This window comes from Puntigrus tetrazona, chromosome 8 (assembly GCF_018831695.1).
Source record: "Puntigrus tetrazona isolate hp1 chromosome 8, ASM1883169v1, whole genome shotgun sequence".
NCBI classification, from domain to species: Eukaryota; Metazoa; Chordata; class Actinopteri; order Cypriniformes; family Cyprinidae; genus Puntigrus; species Puntigrus tetrazona.
Window position 1 is genome coordinate 18152713 of NC_056706.1, and position 21591 is coordinate 18174303.

Consider the following 21591-nt stretch of genomic DNA (forward strand, 5'->3'; position numbering starts at 1 on the left):
TAGATTTGTTCCACTACATTTTCTAATTAAAATGTTTACCTTTACTCTAATACATTTCCTCGAATCAATTTTTGTTACTTACCATAAAATAAAATCCGAAGAACACAAATGAGCAAAGCTGTCTAACTTGCAGGCAGACCACTGACTTGTCAAACTGGTTTCTTAGGTTTGACGAGTCAGTGGTCTGCTTGCAAGTTAGACACCTTTGCTCATGTGTGAACAAATGCTCACACAACCACAGATGATTTTATTTAGCATTAAGTGATTTACATTTTAGTGTCTCATTTATTTACACAGTCAAATGCTATGTTCATGAATTTATCAGTTGTTTGAATTAATCATTATTTATGCATTTGTAACTGCACCAATGATAAATGCACTAATTTTCTGCTGTGAGCTACATTACACTCTGTAAATTTAAATGTCACTTTAGATGCAGATTCTAGAAATGTGAAAAACAATAAGCACCAGATTAAGTGCTTTTTATTCTTACCCAAAGATAAAAAATGGAAAGAGGAGTAAAAACCGATCACAATCTCGCTACTCATTATTTGTTCCTTTTGCTATGACTTGTACTTTTACTCTCAGTTAGTGCTGTTAAATGATTAATCCATATTAAGTTTATGTTTACATAATATATGTATGTGTAGTGTAAGTCATTAGTTTAAGGCTCACAAGCAGAAGCAGACTGATCGCTTCTTATATACTTTCTTATAGACTACATTCTGTAGTCCTACATTCTATGTTTGTTTGTTTTTTTCAAAACCCACAGATGTGTATGTACTGATAGCTGAAGTCAAATCAAACCACAATCCTTGTTGTTGCTGAGAAGCATGTTTACTTAAAATTTGCATCTGAAATGTAGCACACCGGTTGCTTGTCTTTACTCTGTCACTGTCAATATTATACTGCATTGTTTGACTTTGGGAATTTGCCATTACCAAAGGATGCCAAGCAGTAGTTGTGTGAAAATCTATTGGAGACATGGGATTAATATTCTTGTCAGGAATGAGATATGGGATGTTCAAAGAGTACTAAATATAAAATATGGCTTTCTGATTCTCTGCGCTTACGTCCTGCTGACTTGCAAAATTTGCGATACCATCTCATGGAATTTCAGACATCAGGTACCTTCTCTGAATTCAGAAACTCTTATGCCTCTCCTATCATAGTAATGTGTGGGAAACCAGGCAAATTGCAAATGTGTGTTAATTACAAAATGGTTTGGATGGGATTCAATTGTTAAGTGTATTTGGTTTGCAGAGTGGGTATTACCAGATTCCCATGGAGGAGGCTGATAAAGAAAATATGGTATTTATTTGCCCACTTGGATTTTATTTTTGAATTCATGCCTTAGGGGATTAACAGGGCTCCTGTAACCTTTCAGAGATTTACAGAGAAAACAGTGGGTGATATGAACTTTGTGGAAGTGTTGGATTATCTGGATAACTGACTGTTTTTGGAAGAATCCTGGGCACAATCAGTGTTTGTTTAAAGTTCTGGACCAGCTCAAAGAGATGGTAAATCAAGCCAATCATATAAGTTAACCAATCAGTAAAAGCACAGGCAGGAAGGCTTCTACATAAACGGTGTATAAGCAGCAACAGGGAAAATGGAGGAAAAGTCTTATGTGCATACCTGTAAATACCTGACCACTGGATACTTACCTGACTTATTGCCAAGAGAAATCAGTGCTGATCAGCAAAAATATACTTTCTTCAGGCTAATGTGGTCTAAGATCAGGCATAAACACAGCTAAGTATTCATTGTGCCATTCAGATATTTGATACCTAAAGATTGAATGGGAGTATTTGTTAATCAGTCAGTCTTTAAAATAATTTTTTTTTGTCATTAAACAAGACAGAAAAGAAATAGAACAATTGTTATTGAGACAACTGTCTCTTTACAGTATTTTTTTCCTGGCCTAGAATGAAATCTGAAGTAGACATTGCAAACGTTGTGAACACTGCATGATGAGAAAAACCTTGCATCAGAAAAGGAAACACATTCACATTCACATTTCTGGTCTTCTGGATTTAGTCTGTATTCTGTAGTCTGTAATGTGAGCAATGTGTTGATCATTACGTATACTCTGGCTTTTCTTTGAAAAGACCAACAGGCTTTGATGGTTGCGAGAACCTTGTTGGAGAAGCAATACGTCCATCAGGGAACTTGACTATGGGGGTAAAGAAATCCTCCATTTTAACATAACATCCACAAGGAGACCCACAGCCTGTCAGATTTAACAGAACGTTTCTTGATACGTTTGATAACCTGAATGCAAAACAGAAATCAAAATGTAGTCAGCATATCGCTCATTTGGTCCATTCATACAACTGTACCCCTAATGAAATGTTGGAAATGTTTGGAAGACGGTTACATATGGAAAGCATGTTGAAAGAATGAGAAGTGCATCCTCGTAGTCTAAGTCCTCACAGTCCTGGATACTGGGTACTCATTTAGAACATGGGCATAAAATGAAAGCGTAAAGATCTGTGGCATTAAAAACCACATGTGGCAGGGTGTCAGTTGTCTAATTTGCCTGTATATCTGATGCCAAAGTATGGAAATGGGCATAAAAAGGTTTTGCATAGAAGGGTTTTGCATAGAAACCATTTTTGAAACAACACGTAAATGTGAGTTCTGAAAGTGAAAGCAAACCCCTTTCAAAGTCCATAAGATCACAACAAAACAACAACAGAAATGACTCTGCAAAGAGATTTTGTTATATGATTATTTACTGATTACATTTATTTTCTTCAGAGTCAAGACACACAAGATGGGCGTTACAAGACGCTACAGGCATTACAGCTTTTGTCACCAGTACCCAGCTCTATTTCCCCTGAACCACCACGACCCAGTCCTACAGCGAGCAGTGCAATAAACAACCCCCTTCATTCAAAAAAATAATGGCTCTGCTGACAAGTGTAAAGGATTCCTGCTTCTGTGTTTAATATTCATAAATCAACAGCCCCAGCTGTAGCCCACAGATGATTCTTGAGTATCTTTTGTGTGCTCGTTACTCACAGGATGGGGTTTAGACTGGGTGGGTGAGATTCCCTTAATTCAGTTTCTTAATACTCCAGTTTTGACAGAGGGAAGAGGAGAAGAAACACTCTCACAAGAGAGCAGTTTCATTTCTGGGGTACATTATCAGTTTTGAGGGAGTTGCCATGGTTGAACAGCAGGTGGAATCCATACTGAACTGGCCAGATCCCACCACGTAAAGGAACTTCAATGACTCCTAGGATTTGCTCATTTTTACAGACGTTTCATGAACTCGAAACTGCTAAAACCTTGATGGAACAGGTTTTCCATTATAATGGACTCCCGGATGATATTGTTTCTGACCAAGAACATCGAATTCACATCCTGAGACTGGAAGGCATTCTGTCAGCATCTCAAAATTAATGTGAGTTTGACATATGGCTACCATCCCCAAACTAACAGGCAGGTTGAGATTGCCCAATTCCTTTGACTTACTGTCATCATAACCAGAATGAATGGAGCAGATATATAATCTGGGGGGAGTATGCTCCACAAGCCATCCACCGGTCTCACTCCCTTCTAATGTGTCCTCGGATTCAAACCACCCCTGTTCCCCTGGTAGGGAAATCATCTTCTGATGTCTCACTATTCACAATCTTTGTTCACCCTGGAACAACATTGTGATTAGTGAATCGGATTTGAAGAACCGATTTATAGTTTTTGTGAAAGTTTGGGTTTTCAGTGTACATCAGTATCAATTATCTATGATGATCACATTTTCAATTACTCATGGATAAGGTTAGGTTTAACTGTAGAGATATGGTCAAGATTAATTTTTTTCATTCAAATGTTGTTCCAGGGTCAACAAAACATGTTGACCTAAGAACTTGTTGAACTCAGCAAAATCATGACATGCCAGTACTCTCTCTGCCTGTATCTTATATTTCCACTTACTCATCTGAATGTAACAGCCATTCTTCTAACCCTTGAGAGTGGTATCCTTTCATTTTAGGTTCAAACTCCTCAACACAGTAAGCTGTGATGTATTTACACATTCTGTTAGCCCTATCCTTTCCTCAAATAACCATCTTTGTCTTTTAATAATATTCTTGAAATATTCACCCAAGGCTCTTTTCTCCCAGACTCTTACCTGGTCTCACCAGGTATATCCCTGTATTGAGATGCTGCTGGATTTTCTCTGGGCTTTTTCACCTTCCATAGTGGAGCATCCCCTTCATCAACTCTACAGCCCTTCTAGACCTCTCTAGGTCCCACAAGTAGCTATCCCATTTCATGGCCCATCAGTCGTTCAGACTGTAAAACTAATACCCTCAAGATTAGTATTACTGATGTCTTTCTGGATTGGTCTAAGTGGGTCTTACTGGCATCTCTTTATTGTGGTATCTAGACTTTTAATTTAAAACTCAAACCTCAAGCTCCGCAGTTGGGCACACATTTTAACCTATGATTAATCAGGCATCGAAAGGATAGTTTTGTGAAAGAGGACATAGACCCCATGTCTAAACTACATTAAGAGGACAAATGATCTGTTTAATGTGTAAGATGACCTTAAAAAAAAGATTGCTTGTTTAGTTTTTAGCAATGCCACATAAACGGACTGTCATTTAACTGATCAATAAAAATCGATTCTGCTGTTGTACTTTTGGGAGGTGTGAAAAACTTTTTCTTGTGGTTCAGACGTGATTGTTTAAAAGGAAAATGGTTTGATCTTTATAATTAAAACCGCAGTAATGGTTTAATCAGTAAAGAGATGTTAAAGATTTATTAAATATAACCTTCGTTCTAAAGTTAAAACATTACTTTGCTTAAATCTGTCTCTGTGCCGGTCTCTGCAGCGTGTATGTTAGGGCAGGAGTTAGTGGGTGTGGTTTAAGAGCAGATGCTTGTTCATTCTGCATTTAACATAAGCGTGTGAGGAACCTGTCTCTGCATCTTGGTGAACCTGTCTCTGCATACTTGTGGATTCTTTTTTCTCTTTGTTTAACTTTTCTATCTTGTAAAAAACTATATCTGCAACGTAGATTTTGACGATCACCTCTAATACTTCTTTTGTTTTCAGATTGCGGTAAGCTGGTCAAATCTACTTTATTTTATTTAACTTTGTATCTGTAACAAACTCTACCTTTTAAAATTGTTGTGTTAGACTACAGGGTTATAACAACTATCTTATGCTGTTGTTTTAAAGGATCTATGTGCTCCTTTGCTTTTTTGTTTTTGATTTTCTGTTTTATTTTGTCTACATAACAAACTCTAACCAACTTCTTTTAAAAGAGACTAACATAGATTCAGTCATGTATCTTACTGCTTTAACAACCACAGATAATACTTTTGCTTTAGATGTTCCAATCTTTTTCTGTCAAAATACACATTGATTTTATCCTAAATGTATATTCAATTATTTGTACAAATTATAAATTATTATAATATTATGATTCCCAAATACAATTTAAAGGAATCATAATATATATTTGTCTTGTCTGGTATCCAAAAATACCCAAAACAAGCGTTTAACCATCAATCAAGTTGAAGTTGACAGAGAAAAGACAGAGAAAAGCAGAAACAGCAGACAAAGTGATAACGGTAAAGACTGTTTATTGAACAATCTAAGTTTAGTATGTCCTAATGTTCAAACTTCATCTGATGAGCACAAATTCAGCAAGTACTCTTCTATTAAAACTGCTTCACAGCAACATCCCATAAACCTTGGGTTTCCATAAAAATTCCCTATTATCTATTCACGCAAACAAAACAGTTCATTAAACCCCACAAGCACGAGACTGAATAACAATGAATAAGCATAAGCTAGGGAAAAGTAATGAGAAATATAAAATATGTCATAGAAACATAATGAAAGAATAAACAAAAATAGTCAAATGATAAATACATTTAATAAATGTAACAAAAACAAGCATATGAATGCCTAATGATAATAAAATTATTGTGAATAAATGAATTAAGAAACATGAAAATAAAAACACAATACACACAATTTGCACATGAGCATCTAAGGATCCTTCAATACTTAAATAATATAAATATCTAACATATTTTTAAAGATTCTTTTCCTAAGACATTCATATGCTTTTTTTAAGGTGTCGAACTGTGTTACACATTGTTTTAGTGTACAACCAAATATACAGAAAAAGGTATAGGCTATTTTTTTGCAGTAATAACCAGAAAATATAATTTAAAGTTTACAAATACAATAACGTTTCAGACTTCCCTAAAAGTCCTCCCTTCAAAAAAGGGTTAAAATAAAGTATTGTCTGTGCCAAATTGTGATCTGATAGATTGAACAGTATTGCAAAACATTTAATAACTACATATGGATAAGTTGCATAAGATATCGCCGTTTTATAAGGAAGAGCATAGACTATCGAGTCCTAAGTTGTTTTTCTATTAAGTGATTAAAAATAATTGAGGGTGAGCCTGTCTTTATATCTTTATCGCTGTAGAACCTGAGAGCATAACCCATTTTAGAAAAGTAAAATAGTAGTGTCCGGAAAAGAGCTTATTTGTGTCATGCTGTGTATATGTATGAGATATTGTGAGTCTTGAAAAGATTTTGGCAGATTGTCCACATCGTGCTCATTAACATTTGTGCATGTCTGTGATTTCCATTTCTTGGTGGCAGATGCCGTCTTCCCAATTTCCAGTCTTCTCTGTTGACAGTATTACCTATCAACAGATTCACAATGTCTTATGCGAGGTCTATGAGACCACACTATGTGTGCCTGGCAACAGTTGCTATTTGTTTGGACGAACTTCAGCATAGTCTTTAGGTACATTAGTGAAGCGAACTATTTTTATGGGGTCTATTTTTACATTGATGTCCCTCCACATATATTCAGGAGACAGCAGTTTACTGGGTTTGTTCAAAAGGAAATACTTGTTCAAGTGAGACTCCTCTTGCCATACAGCCTCAATAGAGTTTGCAGCATCGATGCTCAGCTGCTCCCTGCAGGTTTTGGTGAGATGATGTACTTCCTCCAATGTGCCACCAAACGCAGCACCGGCATAATAATAATCACCTTCGTCAGCTGCAATAAATGCTTTAGACTCTGGTCTACGCTCATATGTGAACTGATTCCTTGGAACATTATAAAGCCAAGGATGTACCACACCTACAAGACGACCCAAAGTCTCTGCACCCCACCGGCCGTAGAACTTTGCATCTATGTCAAGGCAGAAAATGTAGTCAGCCTCATTGGCTATTTCCTCCTCTATTAGTTTTTCCAGTTTCTCCATCCTGCTCATACTGATGTCCTGCCATCGGTTCAAAGTCGGAACCTTTTGAATCTTCAAAGTACGGTTTTCACCCATCTTCACTTCAGGAACTGATTCTGGTTGGTCTGTAAACAAGTAGAAATGCACTCGAAATCCAACGAAATAATGTTCCTCTGCTGACTCCAGAAAATCTTTGACAAAACGTGTGTATCTAACAAGCAGGGAAAACAAATACAGGGAAATAAATTATGGTTAATGATTATTATTATGTTTTGATGGTTACTATTTTTAGAAAACAACTGAAAAAAGAAGAGGGGAAACAAATGAGAATTATTAAAAATGATAGGTATCGTGAAGACTTACTTTCCCAAAGCAAAGACAGTGGTTGCTATGGTGAGATTGTGTTGTTTGTAGATAGAGTCGATCAGCGTGGGGTCAAAGGTTCCCTCCCAAATGATTGGAGCTGCCCATGGTGACACAGAAGAAACATCTGTCCGACTTCATTAAAACAAAACACACATATAGCTCTGTAATCAGTCCATCCATTCAATTTTCTGTGAACAGTTTTATACTAAAAGCACAATACTTACCCTACCAACACATTTGGCTGGTTGTACACCAATCTGTAATGAAAATGAATAAACAGAAAGAACTTTTATTGGTTTATGACGTTGATACACATTAAAAGACACAAGTTTTTTCCATCCGTGAACTGAAGGCATTTCTTTTATTGGCATCTGATCAGAACCACAAAAACAGCCATGAGCCAAGAATGTTTTTGTTTTGAGCAGTAGCACTCATTAATTACAGATCAATCAACAGATCAAGAAAAGGAAGTTTTACGCACCCTGGCGTTGAACGTAATCCAGAGATCGTCGGCTTCCATTTTTGCCTGATTAAAACAGAGTCATACTCATTTCAATTTTATTTATATTGTTTATTCGTTGTAATTTATTTGAATCATTACTCACTTGATGGTGTCTTGTTCTGTTATCTGCTGATTGCAGCTTAAAACGTTAAACAAAAAAAAAAATAAAAAAATCAGTATTGCAAATTTCTCAAATCAAGAGAACAACACATGTACTCAGGGTCGTTGCCTGATAATGAGAGTCAAATATTCAGTTGATGTTTATAATACTGCGTTTGTGCACATGTGCTCAATGTTTTCAACAGGAATGTGTGAGACTTGTGACGACAAGTCACGTCACATATTAATTAGCATATTTATGACGTCATTATATCAAGTTTCGTTCAGACAAGTTTTGCCAGTTTTATTATACTCTCTAACAGTCACATGCTGTAATATAAATGAATACCCATTAAAGCTATCATTTGCATATGTTGTTTTATCAAACAAGTACAAATAGTGATAATAGACATCTGTGGTGGTCAATGTGGATATTCCAACTTTTCTTTTCCTGCCCAAACTTATCATTCAGAGCTGTCATAACATAAACTATAGCTACATCTTGAGACTAAAATAAAATCAGTGTATGAGAAACTCTTTTTAATGTTTGTGTTGAAGAGTGAAGTGTGTATGAACGTCATTACTCACTTCGAGCTTTGTTCTGTTTTCTGATGATTGCAGCTTAAAACAGTAAAAAAAAAAAAAAATTATAATAATGAAAACTTCTCAAATCAAGAGAACATTACATCTATTACATGTGCGACTAGTTTTACTAACAGCACTAAACTCACCTGCACTGGAGATTGTTCAGGTAAATGAGCCTGAAAAGAAAGACACATAACTTTATGAGGATAGATATCGGTAAATGTATAATGGTTTAGTATTCTTCAGAATTTTGAGTTTTATATCTTATGCTTGTCATGTACAAGAGTATAATTTGCTTAAAATTGCAGGATTGAAATCCAATCATAACTTTTGTTTTCCTGCCCAAACTTATCATTCAGCACTCTCATAACCTAAGCAATATAATATAATAATACATCTTGAAATTAAACTAAAAAAGTATGTATTTTAAAGGTGTTGTAAACTTCAATCTTTGAAAAATACAATATTTGTTCATAAAGATTTTGGCATCAAAAATAAGCAGAATAGAGTGACAATACTATGATAAATATTTATTCATCCTGGAAATTAATCAATGGTAATGCTACCGGCTTCTGAGATAATATTGCGTTATGACATCAATACACAACCCAAACACAAGAGCACACAATGTAATAATACCAAAAAGTAATTACATACCCACTCAATACCATTCCAAAGAACACAACAATGAGAACACTGTGACGGACCAACATTATTCCTGGAATACTAATGTCCACACTGATGTGAGGTTAGAGGCTAAAGCATAAATGAGAGGAATAATGCGAGAGAGATGTAGATCAAGGAAGGAGGAGTGTGTGCTCTTTTTTTTAGAGTCAAATAGACACATTAGGGTGGGGCCCTGCTTTACAATGGAACAAGCCACAGTTTAAAGCTGCAGTCCACAAATGTTGCCTCTTTGTTGCCATCTCTGTTTGAAAAAAAACATTACAATACATCATATTACATCAAAGCATTCAAATGATCATTGTTTTTAAACACTCCTTTCAGATTGTTAAAGTTAACAACATCAGCATTGCATGACTAGATTTAAATTTCTGTACAGTTTAGTTACCATTCGAATTTCATATAAAAGTTCTTTTAACCCAAAAAGCTAATTATTCTTCCTCAGAACTGGTTCTCTTTAAAGCTTGTGTAATTCCACGCTGCCTATCTGTTAGATGCACATTTAAAACCGGAATATAATCTAATTTCAGTCAAATGTGTTTCATAAACACATAATTCTTACTGGATTGCAATCTGCCATTAAAATGATAACTTTAATTATTCCAGCAGCTGTGAGAAAGGGCTTTAAACGATCCACCACCTGCAGTGTTCTTTTTACTACTAGCTGGGACACCTTCTTAATGTTTACAGATGTGACGTAATGATATGGCGTCATGGGAGAAAAAAACGAAACAACAACAAACAAAAAAAACTGGTATGTGAGAAGTAATAAGCTCTGGATGCACACCCCTGATATGCTCATCCGAGTTGATGGACGACAGAAAAAAAAAAAAATTCAGGATACAACAGCTTGCCACTGCGGGGCAATACCCTCAAAGGGTCACATTTGTACCTTCTGTACCCATCTTTACTTTAAAAAAAAAAGAAGAAAGAAACCGCATCATTTAGTCACTAATATGCGATTACGGTTGTAATATGCACTCGAGCACTCTACATGATAATGATGTTTAAAAAAGTTATGAATACATGATTATTAGTCTTTGCCTATTTATTGATTTAATTAAAAAAAAGTTTTGCTTAGAATCAGAATAGACAGTTAGTAAATTAGGCTAGCATTTCTAGCAAAAGCATGATAAGCCTTAATACATCATAGACCCACTGCCACCAATGGATCTATGATCAGCTTAGACTGATGATGCTTTTGGGAAATGCAGCCCTGGATAGATGGCCAGTCCATTAGTCATACATAGGTAAATAGATAGATTATAGATAACATAGTTAGCTGACTAGATGTATAAGATTATGCTACACTAATATTACTTGCTTTTGCTCTTAAATCTATAATTTGTAAAGACGTATTGTAAGGTGAGCTTAAAGGGTTCACTACTATGAAAATCACACAGCTTAAACTTAATACATGAAATAAACACAGAAAGTGAACAGTCACTGCTATGACTGTTTAACAGTATATTTGACATTCTTCATAGATAAACACTGCTGTGATGTAGGTCAAAACACAAAAGTCAATGCATATCAAACAAGCTGTAAACAGAAGCAAGGCAATAGTGGCCATGCAGTTACACTTGTCTCTATTGTACCCATTAAGCACAGCCAGACTTTTTGCGTTTAATCGTGTATATCTTGATTGAAATTGTAATGGCAGGACTCAGACAGGCATTTGTGGGCTTTATTAAAACATTGCGTGGTCATACAGGCAAGGTTCAAACAACAGCAAGGGGTATATCCAAGTGCGAGACAGAATTGTGATCCAGTATACAAGCAATAGTCAGGGCAGGCATCTAAACATTCACAAAACACAAGTCCAGCGTCAAAATCCAAGAGGGCAATCCAAAGTAACAAACGGAAACAAGGCAATGAGAAGACAAAGGCTATGGCAATGATAAACAGAGCAAAACAATGAACATAATCTAGGCTAGGCAACACAATGAAAGCACTTGATAGAGTCTGCTACAGAAGGAACAATACTTTGCGTCTTCTGTTTGACATGGCCCAGCTTAAATGGCCGCCAAACAGGAAGACACAGCAGAAGAAGAAGAGGGGGGAGAAAACAAACATATCAGAGGTGAGAGCTGGCCTGGTGTTACATAACCCCTCTAAAGGAGTGACTCCTGGCGCTTAATAGAAACAAAGCAAAAGTCCGGGACGGTCTGGGACAGTGCCAGGTCCGTGCCATGGTAGTGATTCAGGTCCACCACCTTGTGAGGTTCTACAGCCAAGGCAGACACCTCTGCAGAAGATGGCCTCCACCTTTGGAGGATTTACTGCATAAGCTGACACCTCTAGAGAGATTGGAGCATATTTATGGACAGGTGAGGCCTCAGGGGCAGACTTATGGACAGGTGAGGCCTCTGGTGCGCAGTGTGCAGCCCACATGCTCCGGATGGCCGTGGCCATTGCGGGCAGTGCAGTACACAGTTGAATGCCAGCTGGGTTAGTGACTGTCGAGACCACTGGAGAGTCAGCCGCTCGTACGGACATCAGTGATGGGCCCATTGGCAATCAGTCTCTTCAGTTCTCGCCTAAGCTCTGTATTTAACGAAGTTTGAATCCTGTTCCTATCCTATCCCTAAGTAACAGGCATGACGTGAGCAGGTCCTGGAGTAGCAGGCATGTCATTAACAAACACGAAATCAGGCTTGGAATTAGGAAATGTGACATGAGTAAACTGAAACGTATCTGGTGTGATGTGAGCAGGTCCTGAGATGTAGTAGGATAGTGAATAGAACCGGAAACCAATATCCTGTAAACTAAAGATATTTAAATGTAGAACTGGTGAGCTTTTTGAAGTGCTCTTCTTTAGAAGCAGCTGACAAGAGCAGCAAAATAAACAGTACCTTATTTACTTATTTTTTTACTAGACTAAAGCATAAAAAACCCAATAATTTTTTTTCTTCAGATATTTAGGAAACATTATAAGATAAAATACCATGTTTTGGAAAAACAAGTATTCTTGTTTTATGTAAAACATGTATTCAAATCAATTCAAGTTATTTACATTTATATTTTCAGCTCAGTATCGCAATGCTTTAAATTCTTCATGATAGTTTCAATATTACTGCACATGGCTACATTTTAATATACATTTTAAACAAAATTCATTTTGTGAAAAAACTAATTTTATTATATAAGCAGGCTACTTTTTAAAACAATTATTTAAAATAAGTGTTCTTTAAGTATCTGAATGTTAAGGAGCCCCCAAAGGGACATGGTTGAGGAATAAAATTAGGGTGGAAGGAAAAAATATTTTTCAAATCTTTTGCATGACATTTTTCCCTCCCTTTTTAAATTTTAAATCACATCATAAAAGCATTTATGTTCAATAATAATGAAGGAAATAATCGAAAGGTTGAAAATGAAGTGTTGGGTAGGATTAGAGTAGATGTAAGGAGAGCTTTATTGTCCCAATAAGGGTGTCAACCACGCCATGAAAATTTATCATTTGAATCAAAATAAACATTTACACTCAGTAAGCTGCATTCTGTTTTATAATGTACTTCAATACCGAGGGGCAGATAATTGCCACTTGCACTGCTATTTTGCTATGCTGCTATTTTCAATTAGTGTAAACAGAATCCATTGCTATTTGCACTTAGTGTAAATAGCATCTATGCTAAGAAAATATTCTATTTTCACTTAGTGCAAATAGCAGAAATGCTGCTATTTTCACCTGGTGTAAATAGAATACATCGCCTATGCACTGTGTTAATATCATCAGTGCTAAGAAAATATGCTATTTACACTTAGCGCCCATGGCATTTACACTTAGTGTAAATAGCATCTAATTGTTAATGCAAATAGCCACTGCCAAAGGATATTACACGAAAAAGGATTCTCTGTACTAGAGCACTGCACAGGCCCTAGCCCAGCCCTAGACCGAGAGCTTATCAGAATTAAATAGCCACTGCCAAAAATATTATCGATATATTAAAACAGTTCAAGCATACTAAGCAACGCAAACGCCTGTAAAAATAAATGATTGGTTTGTGCAGCATGCCATGCTCTGTAGAACATAGGCACCAGCGCAATCACTTGCATTTTTTTTTTACTTTGCTGTAATTTTTTCTGAAAAATAAGAATACATAGATAAATTCATAAAGAAGAATACATAATGCAGAACTGTAAAGGGTCTACTCTTTAATCTACTCTTAATTTTATGGAATAAAACAATAATCAAACATGATGTGCGTTCTGCCTTTTCGTCTTAAACATAAGCGCTTCACAAAATGAACCTAACTTCAACGAAAAAGACATGATAAATATAGCTATAGAAACAATAAAATAAATAAATCCATAAAACTTTCATTATAATCTTCATCCGTAAAGATGACTTCTGTCTAAAGGTGCGTCTATGAGGAGAAATTCATGAGTCAGGAAATTCATCTTTGCGACACAGACTCTTTAATTACAGTAAATAATTAAAATATCTATCTATTATTTCCCCCGACACACTGGTAATTACTTTTGCTGGGGCTTTGCGGCAAGATTACTGAGTGCATCTGAGCACTCCATTGAGTCGCTCTCAGTCGCGGAGCACGGTCTTGAGTTGTTTCTAATTGATGGATGTCTAAAATGTAAAAACAAGCAGAAGACGATGATGTTTATGTTTTTTCCTCAGCATTATTGCCGTTTGATTACTGATGTCACCATAGTGACAGTTTTAACATGCTTCATGCACAGATCTATTTCGATATATCAGATGTTTTGTCCTGCTCTGAAAACATAATTGACTCCACGTATCAACTTCGTTTAAAACCGCCCGCACGTTTAACCACAGCCGCCATAACCCGCTTCAGGACAAACAAACACATCGTGCCCGTCAAAGTCTGTCAGCACAAGTTTTGTGCATTTAATAATTCTGCATTCCAAATGGCATGAATATCTAAAGTATAACACGGTCCAGCAACATGCATGTGTCTCACAGATCAAAAGTCTGGAATGAATGAATGCTGTGTTTAGAGAGCGTACATGTGCCATATGCAGGAGAAAAAACAACAACTCAGAATCGATTCAGGAATCGTTAAAGAAAGAATTGTGATGCATCTGAGAATTTTTTCTCCCACCCCTAGTTCCAAACCTGTTTCAACACACCTGTCTGGAATTTTCAAGTTGCCCTGAACACCTTGATTAGCTGGTTCAGGTGTGTTTGGCTGGGGTTGGACCTGAAATATGTAGGACGGTAGCAGGGTTGGCATTAATGCGATTAGGCCTACCTACTAAAAAAGTCTGGGTAGCATATCCTTTATAGTAGAGCAGCAGCAAAATTGACTTAACAAGAGGCGCCCAATCGCAAATTATAAATATTCAACATGTTGAATATCTAAGATCAGAAGTGCTGATGTATGTGGGGGGACCCCAAGAATATATGTGTGTAAGATCTGGAGATTATCTCGTGAAACGAAACAATATCAAATCAGAAAGTGAGCTGACAGAAGACCGAAGCGTAATAACAAACGCTGTCACGGTGCAGCTTAAAATGATTCAGACAGCAGAGATTCAGGATCAGCTTGCTGATTTGTAGCAACAGAGCGTTTATACAGCCTGTTCTGTGGTATTGTAACATATGTATTCTCAAGTCTCAAGAGATTTCTCATGTTTACAGTCGGGACTCTGAATGAAAACCTGTCGGTGTATGGTGTGCTGTCTTTACCACATCGCTTGGTGAAATCTAGGATTTTTTTGTCCTCATGTTTGTGGTCGCTCACATTTTGAAAATCTTATAAGATTCAGAAAATCCTTTAGTGTGTACCAAACCTTAAATGCAATGTGTTAGCAATAATAGTCAGATTAGTTTAAAGAAGCAGCATTAGATTAACCTTAAGGGGGTCTTTTTGTGCAACAGAAATGAACCTACATCGCAGAAACTCTGTAATGAGATTTGAATTTGCATGTTAGACAATCTATACAAAATATTTGCTACAAACATATTTTCCATGTGTGATGGTAGAACACAGAAAACCAAGTGCCCATACTTCATCTCTGGTCACATCGTAGGGAAACGCAAACAATTACTTGCAGATGCCTTTGTACTGTCCAACTTTCACAAAACTGTCATCCATAAATGAAAAAACTCAAAACATTTGATTGTGAAAAAGTGTTACAATAGGCTATTATGGGTTTTTGAAAATGACCTTTTATGCAGTGAGTAACACAGCTCTAAGGAAATTAACATCCTACACAGTCTCTCAAAAGAAATAGTCTTTGAATCATTGAAACAAGTTATTTTTAAAACTAACGCCAAGCCATTTCATGCTGACATCAACATGAAACTAACATATTGACTACCCACTTTTTTGGTCTGAATAAAAATGCAAATTCATTGCCATTAGGTGTCTTTTTTGGAGTGGAAAACAGCTGTTTCCCTGGTAACGGCTGCACACAAAGCAGCAACGAGCTCACATACACAGCTTTTATAATGAAATTTTATGAAATTGACTAATTGGACCGGTCACCACAGATTAGCATCACACAAAGGAGGAGGGGTTTAGATAAATCAATTGTTGAGAAAATCATTTGGCAGTCATTGAGCACACAAGGTAAAAATGAATGCATGTTATAACGCAATGAAAATGTTTTTTGGCTTTCATTGACTGGCATGCATGTCAACCTGTTGTTGGAGACTCCTAAAAGCAAAATATAAACCTTTCACAACCCATAATAGTGGCAGTTTAAACACTCATTAGATGTTAGATGTGTGATAAGAAAAGTAAGAAAAGCAAGTTTAAACCGGTTTTAAAAGATGGTTTCCACCTCTTGTCAACTACATATGCCACACTGATGTGCATTACTCTGCAACCTATGCCACTGCAGAGGTTTTACATTGTTTTACAATATTCAAAGAGATGAAATTAACCTGCATTTCTTCTCTGCATTTTTTGTTCAACTTTTTTTCCTCAGTTTACACATTTATCTTCTCCATTTATAAACTTTTTTTCTCATGAATATAAGTTTATTCTTAGCAATTTATGTTACTTAGCATTTTTTTTTTCGAAAATTAACTACTTTTTTAATAACTGTTATTCATTTTTAACAACTTTTATTATCGGTTGGCCCTAATCCTTCCATACTAAATTTTTAATCAGGAAGCATTGTAGTCACTGTAAAGTATTTTTTTTTTTTTTACACAGTAAAATGTGTGTCTTCTTAAGTTTCCAACTGTACAATCTACTGTATGTTATTGTAGATTTTGTTCCCACAGTATTGTTACTGTCTTCCTATTGAATGAGCTGTGTACAGTATAAACTATATACTCAACTATATTTTCAATGCATCTTATTATATTAACTTATTATAAAACAAACGCCTCTTATTGCAATAACTGTGTGACTGTGATAATTAAGGCCTTCAGGAGTATGGTACGTTAACTTTTGTTATCAACATGTAAAGTGCCCCTATTATGGGTTATAAAGGTTCATATTTTGTTTTTTGGAGCCCCCAACAACAGATTCACATGCACACAAGATCAAAAAAATAAATTTCATTTTCGTATAATATGCATTTATCTTCACCATATTTGTTAGCATTTCCCAATTGATTCATTGGACATCAACATGAAATGGCTTGGGACTAGCTTCAATGATTCAGAGTCAACTCTGAATGATCCTGGATCAAATTTTTTTTCACCAAGTACAAGATTTTTCTGGCTAAACATTCCAATCAACCAATCAGATTTCAGGGACTTCCGGTTTCCGATTATCATTGACTTAACGAGTTGCAGTTTTTGTAATTATATAATAAAAATACTATTTTGTTATGTGCTAGCAGGGTGTGCCATTCTTAAACACCAGGTTTCTGTACCCATCCCATAGTTGTTATACTGGCAAGTACAGTCATGTTAAATTCATTTAGGCCAGATTGCAAGGTAAGGAATCAGACACAGGAGAACCCAAATCTGAGCAGTCAAAACACTTTGCTACACAGCACATTTACACAAAAAAATGGTCCACTTCATATTAGTCCACCGAATTGCCCCGATACAGTTGAGCATTGAAAAACTTAAACTAAAATTCGATAAGGGGTTTATCTTCTAAACAGTGAGCCAATAAGCCTGCAGTACTAGCTGGTCTGTTCAACTAGAGTGATGTGTCAGATTGACATCCACAAGAACACATATACATACATATATATATTGTCACGGTGTGGTTAAGGGAAGGAGCACTCAACAAGAATATACCCTTAATAGTTTTAATCTTACACAAAGGAGCAAATACTACTACTACTACTACTACTACTACAGGCAGGCAGGTATGCAACCTGACAAACTAAAACCACACAAAGATGAGACCGGATGATGGATAACATAGGAAAACTGGATCTTATATACACAGAGTAAATGACTAAATTAACAAGACATAGCTGAAGACAATAAGACAATCAACACAAAGTAGCTTACAAAGAGCATGCGGGACATGAAAACAACCGAGTCCAAATATGTGAGATATACATGTTTTTTTTCTTTTTCTTTTGGTCTTTAAAAAAAAAAACAGATTTGGAATGGAAAAAAAAAAAACTGTTTCACTGGTAGCGGCTATTCACAAAGCAACACCTAGCTCACAAATGCAGCTTTTATAATGAAATGTAATTAAAAATTGACTAATTGGACCAGTCACCGCAGATTAGCATCACACAAAGGAGGAGGGGTTTAGATAAATCAATTGTTGAGAAAATCATCAGTTGTTGAGTGTTTTTTGACGTTCAGTGATTTGCATGCATGTCAACCTGTTGTTGGAGACTCCTAAAACCAAAATATGAACCTTTCATAACCCATAATACTGGCAGTTTAAACACTCCTTAGATGTGTGATAAGAAAAGAAAGAAAAGCGAGTTTAAAACAAAAGACAGTTTCAACCTCTTGTTAACTGCATTGATGTGCATTACTCCCCAACCTACGCCACTGCCTTTGTTTTAAAATATTCAAGAAGATGAAATGAACTGATTTATTGTTGAATATATTTTGTTCCTTTTGCAGTGGCTTAGAAGATGAGATGTTGAATCTGTAGAATTGTCAACAAGCTAAATAAAATGGTTTTTGAGATAATGTAATCCTGTTAAAAGTTATTTCATAAAATTGGTATTGAAAAAGAACCAGTATCGAACTCAAGGTATTTGTAACTATATAGAACATTTCTGAATTCATATCATTCCATGCATGCATGACAGATAGACACATATAACGGTGTCCTTTATCCATTTTCACCCATACAAATGAACAGAAAAAGGCATCGGCAGCTAATGAAGCGCATTTGAGTGACATCTCCGCTCCTTTTCGATTGATTGGCTGAGGAGGAGCTGGTAGGTCAATCTAGATGGACCATGAAACTCTAAACGCAACATTTGTTTTAACTTTGCTCTGATTTAAACATTTTGTGTAATATAATTTTAAATGCGCTCTTAAATTTTGGTTCAACTGATATATTTCTGTGCAATAATACATTTGGAGGAATTTTGATACCATACAATTATCCCCAAACTGCTGAGTTAGTAATTCAAGCACTACAGGAAATGCAGATTTCCTAATTGTTTACACTTTTTTTCTTAATTACAACAATAATAAAAAGAGAAAAGGGAAAAAAAGGCAAAATAAATGAGAACAAGAACAGCAGCAACAATGAGAAGGACAAAAGGAAGAGGTATAAAAGTGAGAGGTGAGGTGTGTAGAGGAAAGGTTGTAATGAGAAGGGAGGAGTAGAGGGAGAAGAGATAGGCAGATTGAAGGGCAAATATAAGAAGACAAACAGAGAGGAAGGGGTCTGCAGGGTAGAAAGGGAGGGAGAAGAAGTAGAGGGTACAGACGGGTTTTAAATGATATCATAGCCACTCTGATTTTCCATGTTATAAATCTTGATCTTTACATTAGAAATACTGGCGAGTGAGTACAGCCAAACATAAACCAACCCAAAGTAGCTTCTTTTATCTGCACATTTAAAATGGAAAACCGGTAACTCTGGTTATATGACTAATCTAGAGCCTTGTTCATTTTAGTTCTACTCTCTGATGTAAATGTTTCTAATTGTTCAAATGTTTTTTGGACAAGATCATGCCACAACAACATGTTCCTCAAAGAAACTCAGCAAAGAATAATACAATCAACTGTTTCTTAATACACATCAGTGCAGTCTTGACACAACTGATCGTGTTTTAAGAAGAAATGCCTTTCGGATGAAGTAAGTAGCCTATTCAAAGTGCCCTTTTCAAGGAAATCTGATAGAGTTAAAGAGTTGTGATTCCAGTTTGTTCAGGTTAACGTGAAAAAAAAACTAACAAACAAAGAGTACTTCCTGGAGATTATATGTCCATACTGCACTATTACACTTTGGAAAAATTCAGTCATGGGCCAAGAGCAGGCAACATCGCCATGTTTGTTGCGATTTCCACCACTGGTGTTGTGGCACACAATGCTGTCTTGGGTTCATACAACATTGAAAAACTTGTTTCACTTTATTCTGATGGTCCCTTATGAACATTCTGTTGACAATAAGTAACTTTGCACCTACATTTCAACTAACATTCATTGGAGTGTTAGTAGAGTATTATTAGACTGGTAGGGTTAGGGTTAGAATAAGTTGAGAAGTCCTTGAAAAGCTACTTATAGTCAGTAAAATGTCTGTTAGTAGATCATCACAATAAAGAGTTAACAGATAATAATCAGACAGTTTACTTATACTCTAGTGAAAGTCAGTTGACATGTAGGTGCAAAGTTACTTACAGTCAACAGAATGTTGTAAGGGACCATCAAACGCCCTCAGTGAAATCCTCTTTCCGTAGGTCAATCAGGAGCGAATGGAGCAACATTTCATAGCTATCTGGGACCATGGTCAGTCATTAAACACTGGTGGTTTGAACATCACCCACATTTCAGAATAGTGTTCCTTCCTCCATATTCTCCTTTCCTGAATTCACTTGAGGAGTTCTTCCTTTCTTTAAGATGGAAAGTCTTCAAGCAATTAGGCCTGTGGAGATGCTGAAGCAGAAGCTTGGGTTGGATTCAAGATTCACATAGTTTTTTTCCCCATGATGCATGAGAATATACATTGATAAAATTCTTTGGCCAGAGAAACATGATAAATAAACGTAACTGTTTTAGAGAATGCAGTGCATTCATTCATTCATACATTTAATTTTCTTTTTTTTTCTTTTTTTTTTTTTAGAATTTGATGAATTGAAGAACTTAATGATGAACTATTAGGTTAATCTACAGCTGAATATGTTTTATAATCAATTGAGAACACACCTATAGATTTGATGTTAATATTTAATATATATTAACATATTATAAAAAAAAACCCATTACATTTAATAACAAAATCGCAGTGCTTCAGTTAGCAGTTTTTTTAAGATAACTTTCTGTTTGAATGGCTGTGTTAACTTTTTTGAGAACAAGTACACTGGAGAATGCGGATGTTAAATGCAAGTTAATTAAAGCAAATATGTTTTATTCAATTTTATTTTCCCTCGTGGTAAAATTGCGACCGAGGTGTGTCTCATTCTGTGTTCCTAAGTCCCAGTCCATTTAGCTTGTGTTTGTCCGGTTTACGTTTGTTGTTTCCTTTGCCTCCAGTGTGTTCCCTGAACAGACTAGAGTTACAATAACACTGATCATTTTATTTCTTAAAATTACTGCTTTCAGAAATCTAAGAAATGTATCCATGAAAACCAGTACCCATTTAATTCCAAAGATATTTAAATATAGATTCATTACAAAATCTGCTAGCGTGTTACATGTGTTAACAACTGAAATGTATGTAAATATAATGTTTACTCAAACTATAAACAATGTGTCTTATTTATGCTTGGTTCAGATTCAGATCTACTTTTGAGTGGTTTTGGCGGTCAATGGCACTCTGTAAAAGATCTTCTTCCATGACCTTAAGATAGAATACAAGATGAATATCTATTTAATATATGAACAAGAAATTTGAGGCATAGCTTTTTTTGTGAAAATGACAGTGCTTGCGGTGGGGTTAGTTTTAGAACCCAAAACATCACATTCTGTTGATATCACATATTCAAGTGAACAAATGAGCACATAAATCCAATCCAGTCCTATAAAATACAATAGAGCCATCTAAATTACTCAAAAAAAGAGGAAGCCAGATGCTAAG

The 21591-nt window shown here is 35.8% G+C and overlaps 1 protein-coding gene and 1 long non-coding RNA gene across 2 annotated transcripts; one reads left to right on the forward strand and one right to left on the reverse strand.

Annotated features, from left to right (window-relative positions):
* Positions 1-930: 930 nt before the first annotated feature.
* Positions 931-5878, forward strand: LOC122351024. Its single transcript, XR_006251677.1, has 2 exons — positions 931-1127; positions 2764-5878. It is a non-coding gene; the product is annotated as an uncharacterized LOC122351024 (long non-coding RNA).
* LOC122351022 (globoside alpha-1,3-N-acetylgalactosaminyltransferase 1-like) lies at positions 5585-9677 on the reverse strand. Its single transcript, XM_043247849.1, has 8 exons — positions 9446-9677; positions 8935-8964; positions 8792-8824; positions 8208-8243; positions 8084-8128; positions 7827-7859; positions 7600-7734; positions 5585-7447 (listed from the first exon to the last, which is right to left on the reverse strand). The coding sequence occupies exons 1-8, from the start codon at positions 9499-9501 to the stop codon at positions 6757-6759; spliced, it is 1059 nt and encodes a 352-aa protein (XP_043103784.1). The 5' UTR covers positions 9502-9677; the 3' UTR covers positions 5585-6756.
* Positions 9678-21591: the final 11914 nt, after the last annotated feature.

Coding starts and splice junctions, on each gene's coding strand:
- LOC122351022 (XM_043247849.1), bottom strand. CDS start 9,501: ATGTTGGTCCGTCACAGTGTTCTCATTGTTGTGTTCTTTGGAATGGTA. Junction 8,129..8,207: donor ACAGAACAAGACACCATCAA/GTGAGTAATGAT, acceptor TGTTTTAATCAG/GCAAAAATGGAAGCCGACGA. Junction 7,448..7,599: donor ACTGTCTTTGCTTTGGGAAA/GTAAGTCTTCAC, acceptor CCTGCTTGTTAG/ATACACACGTTTTGTCAAAG.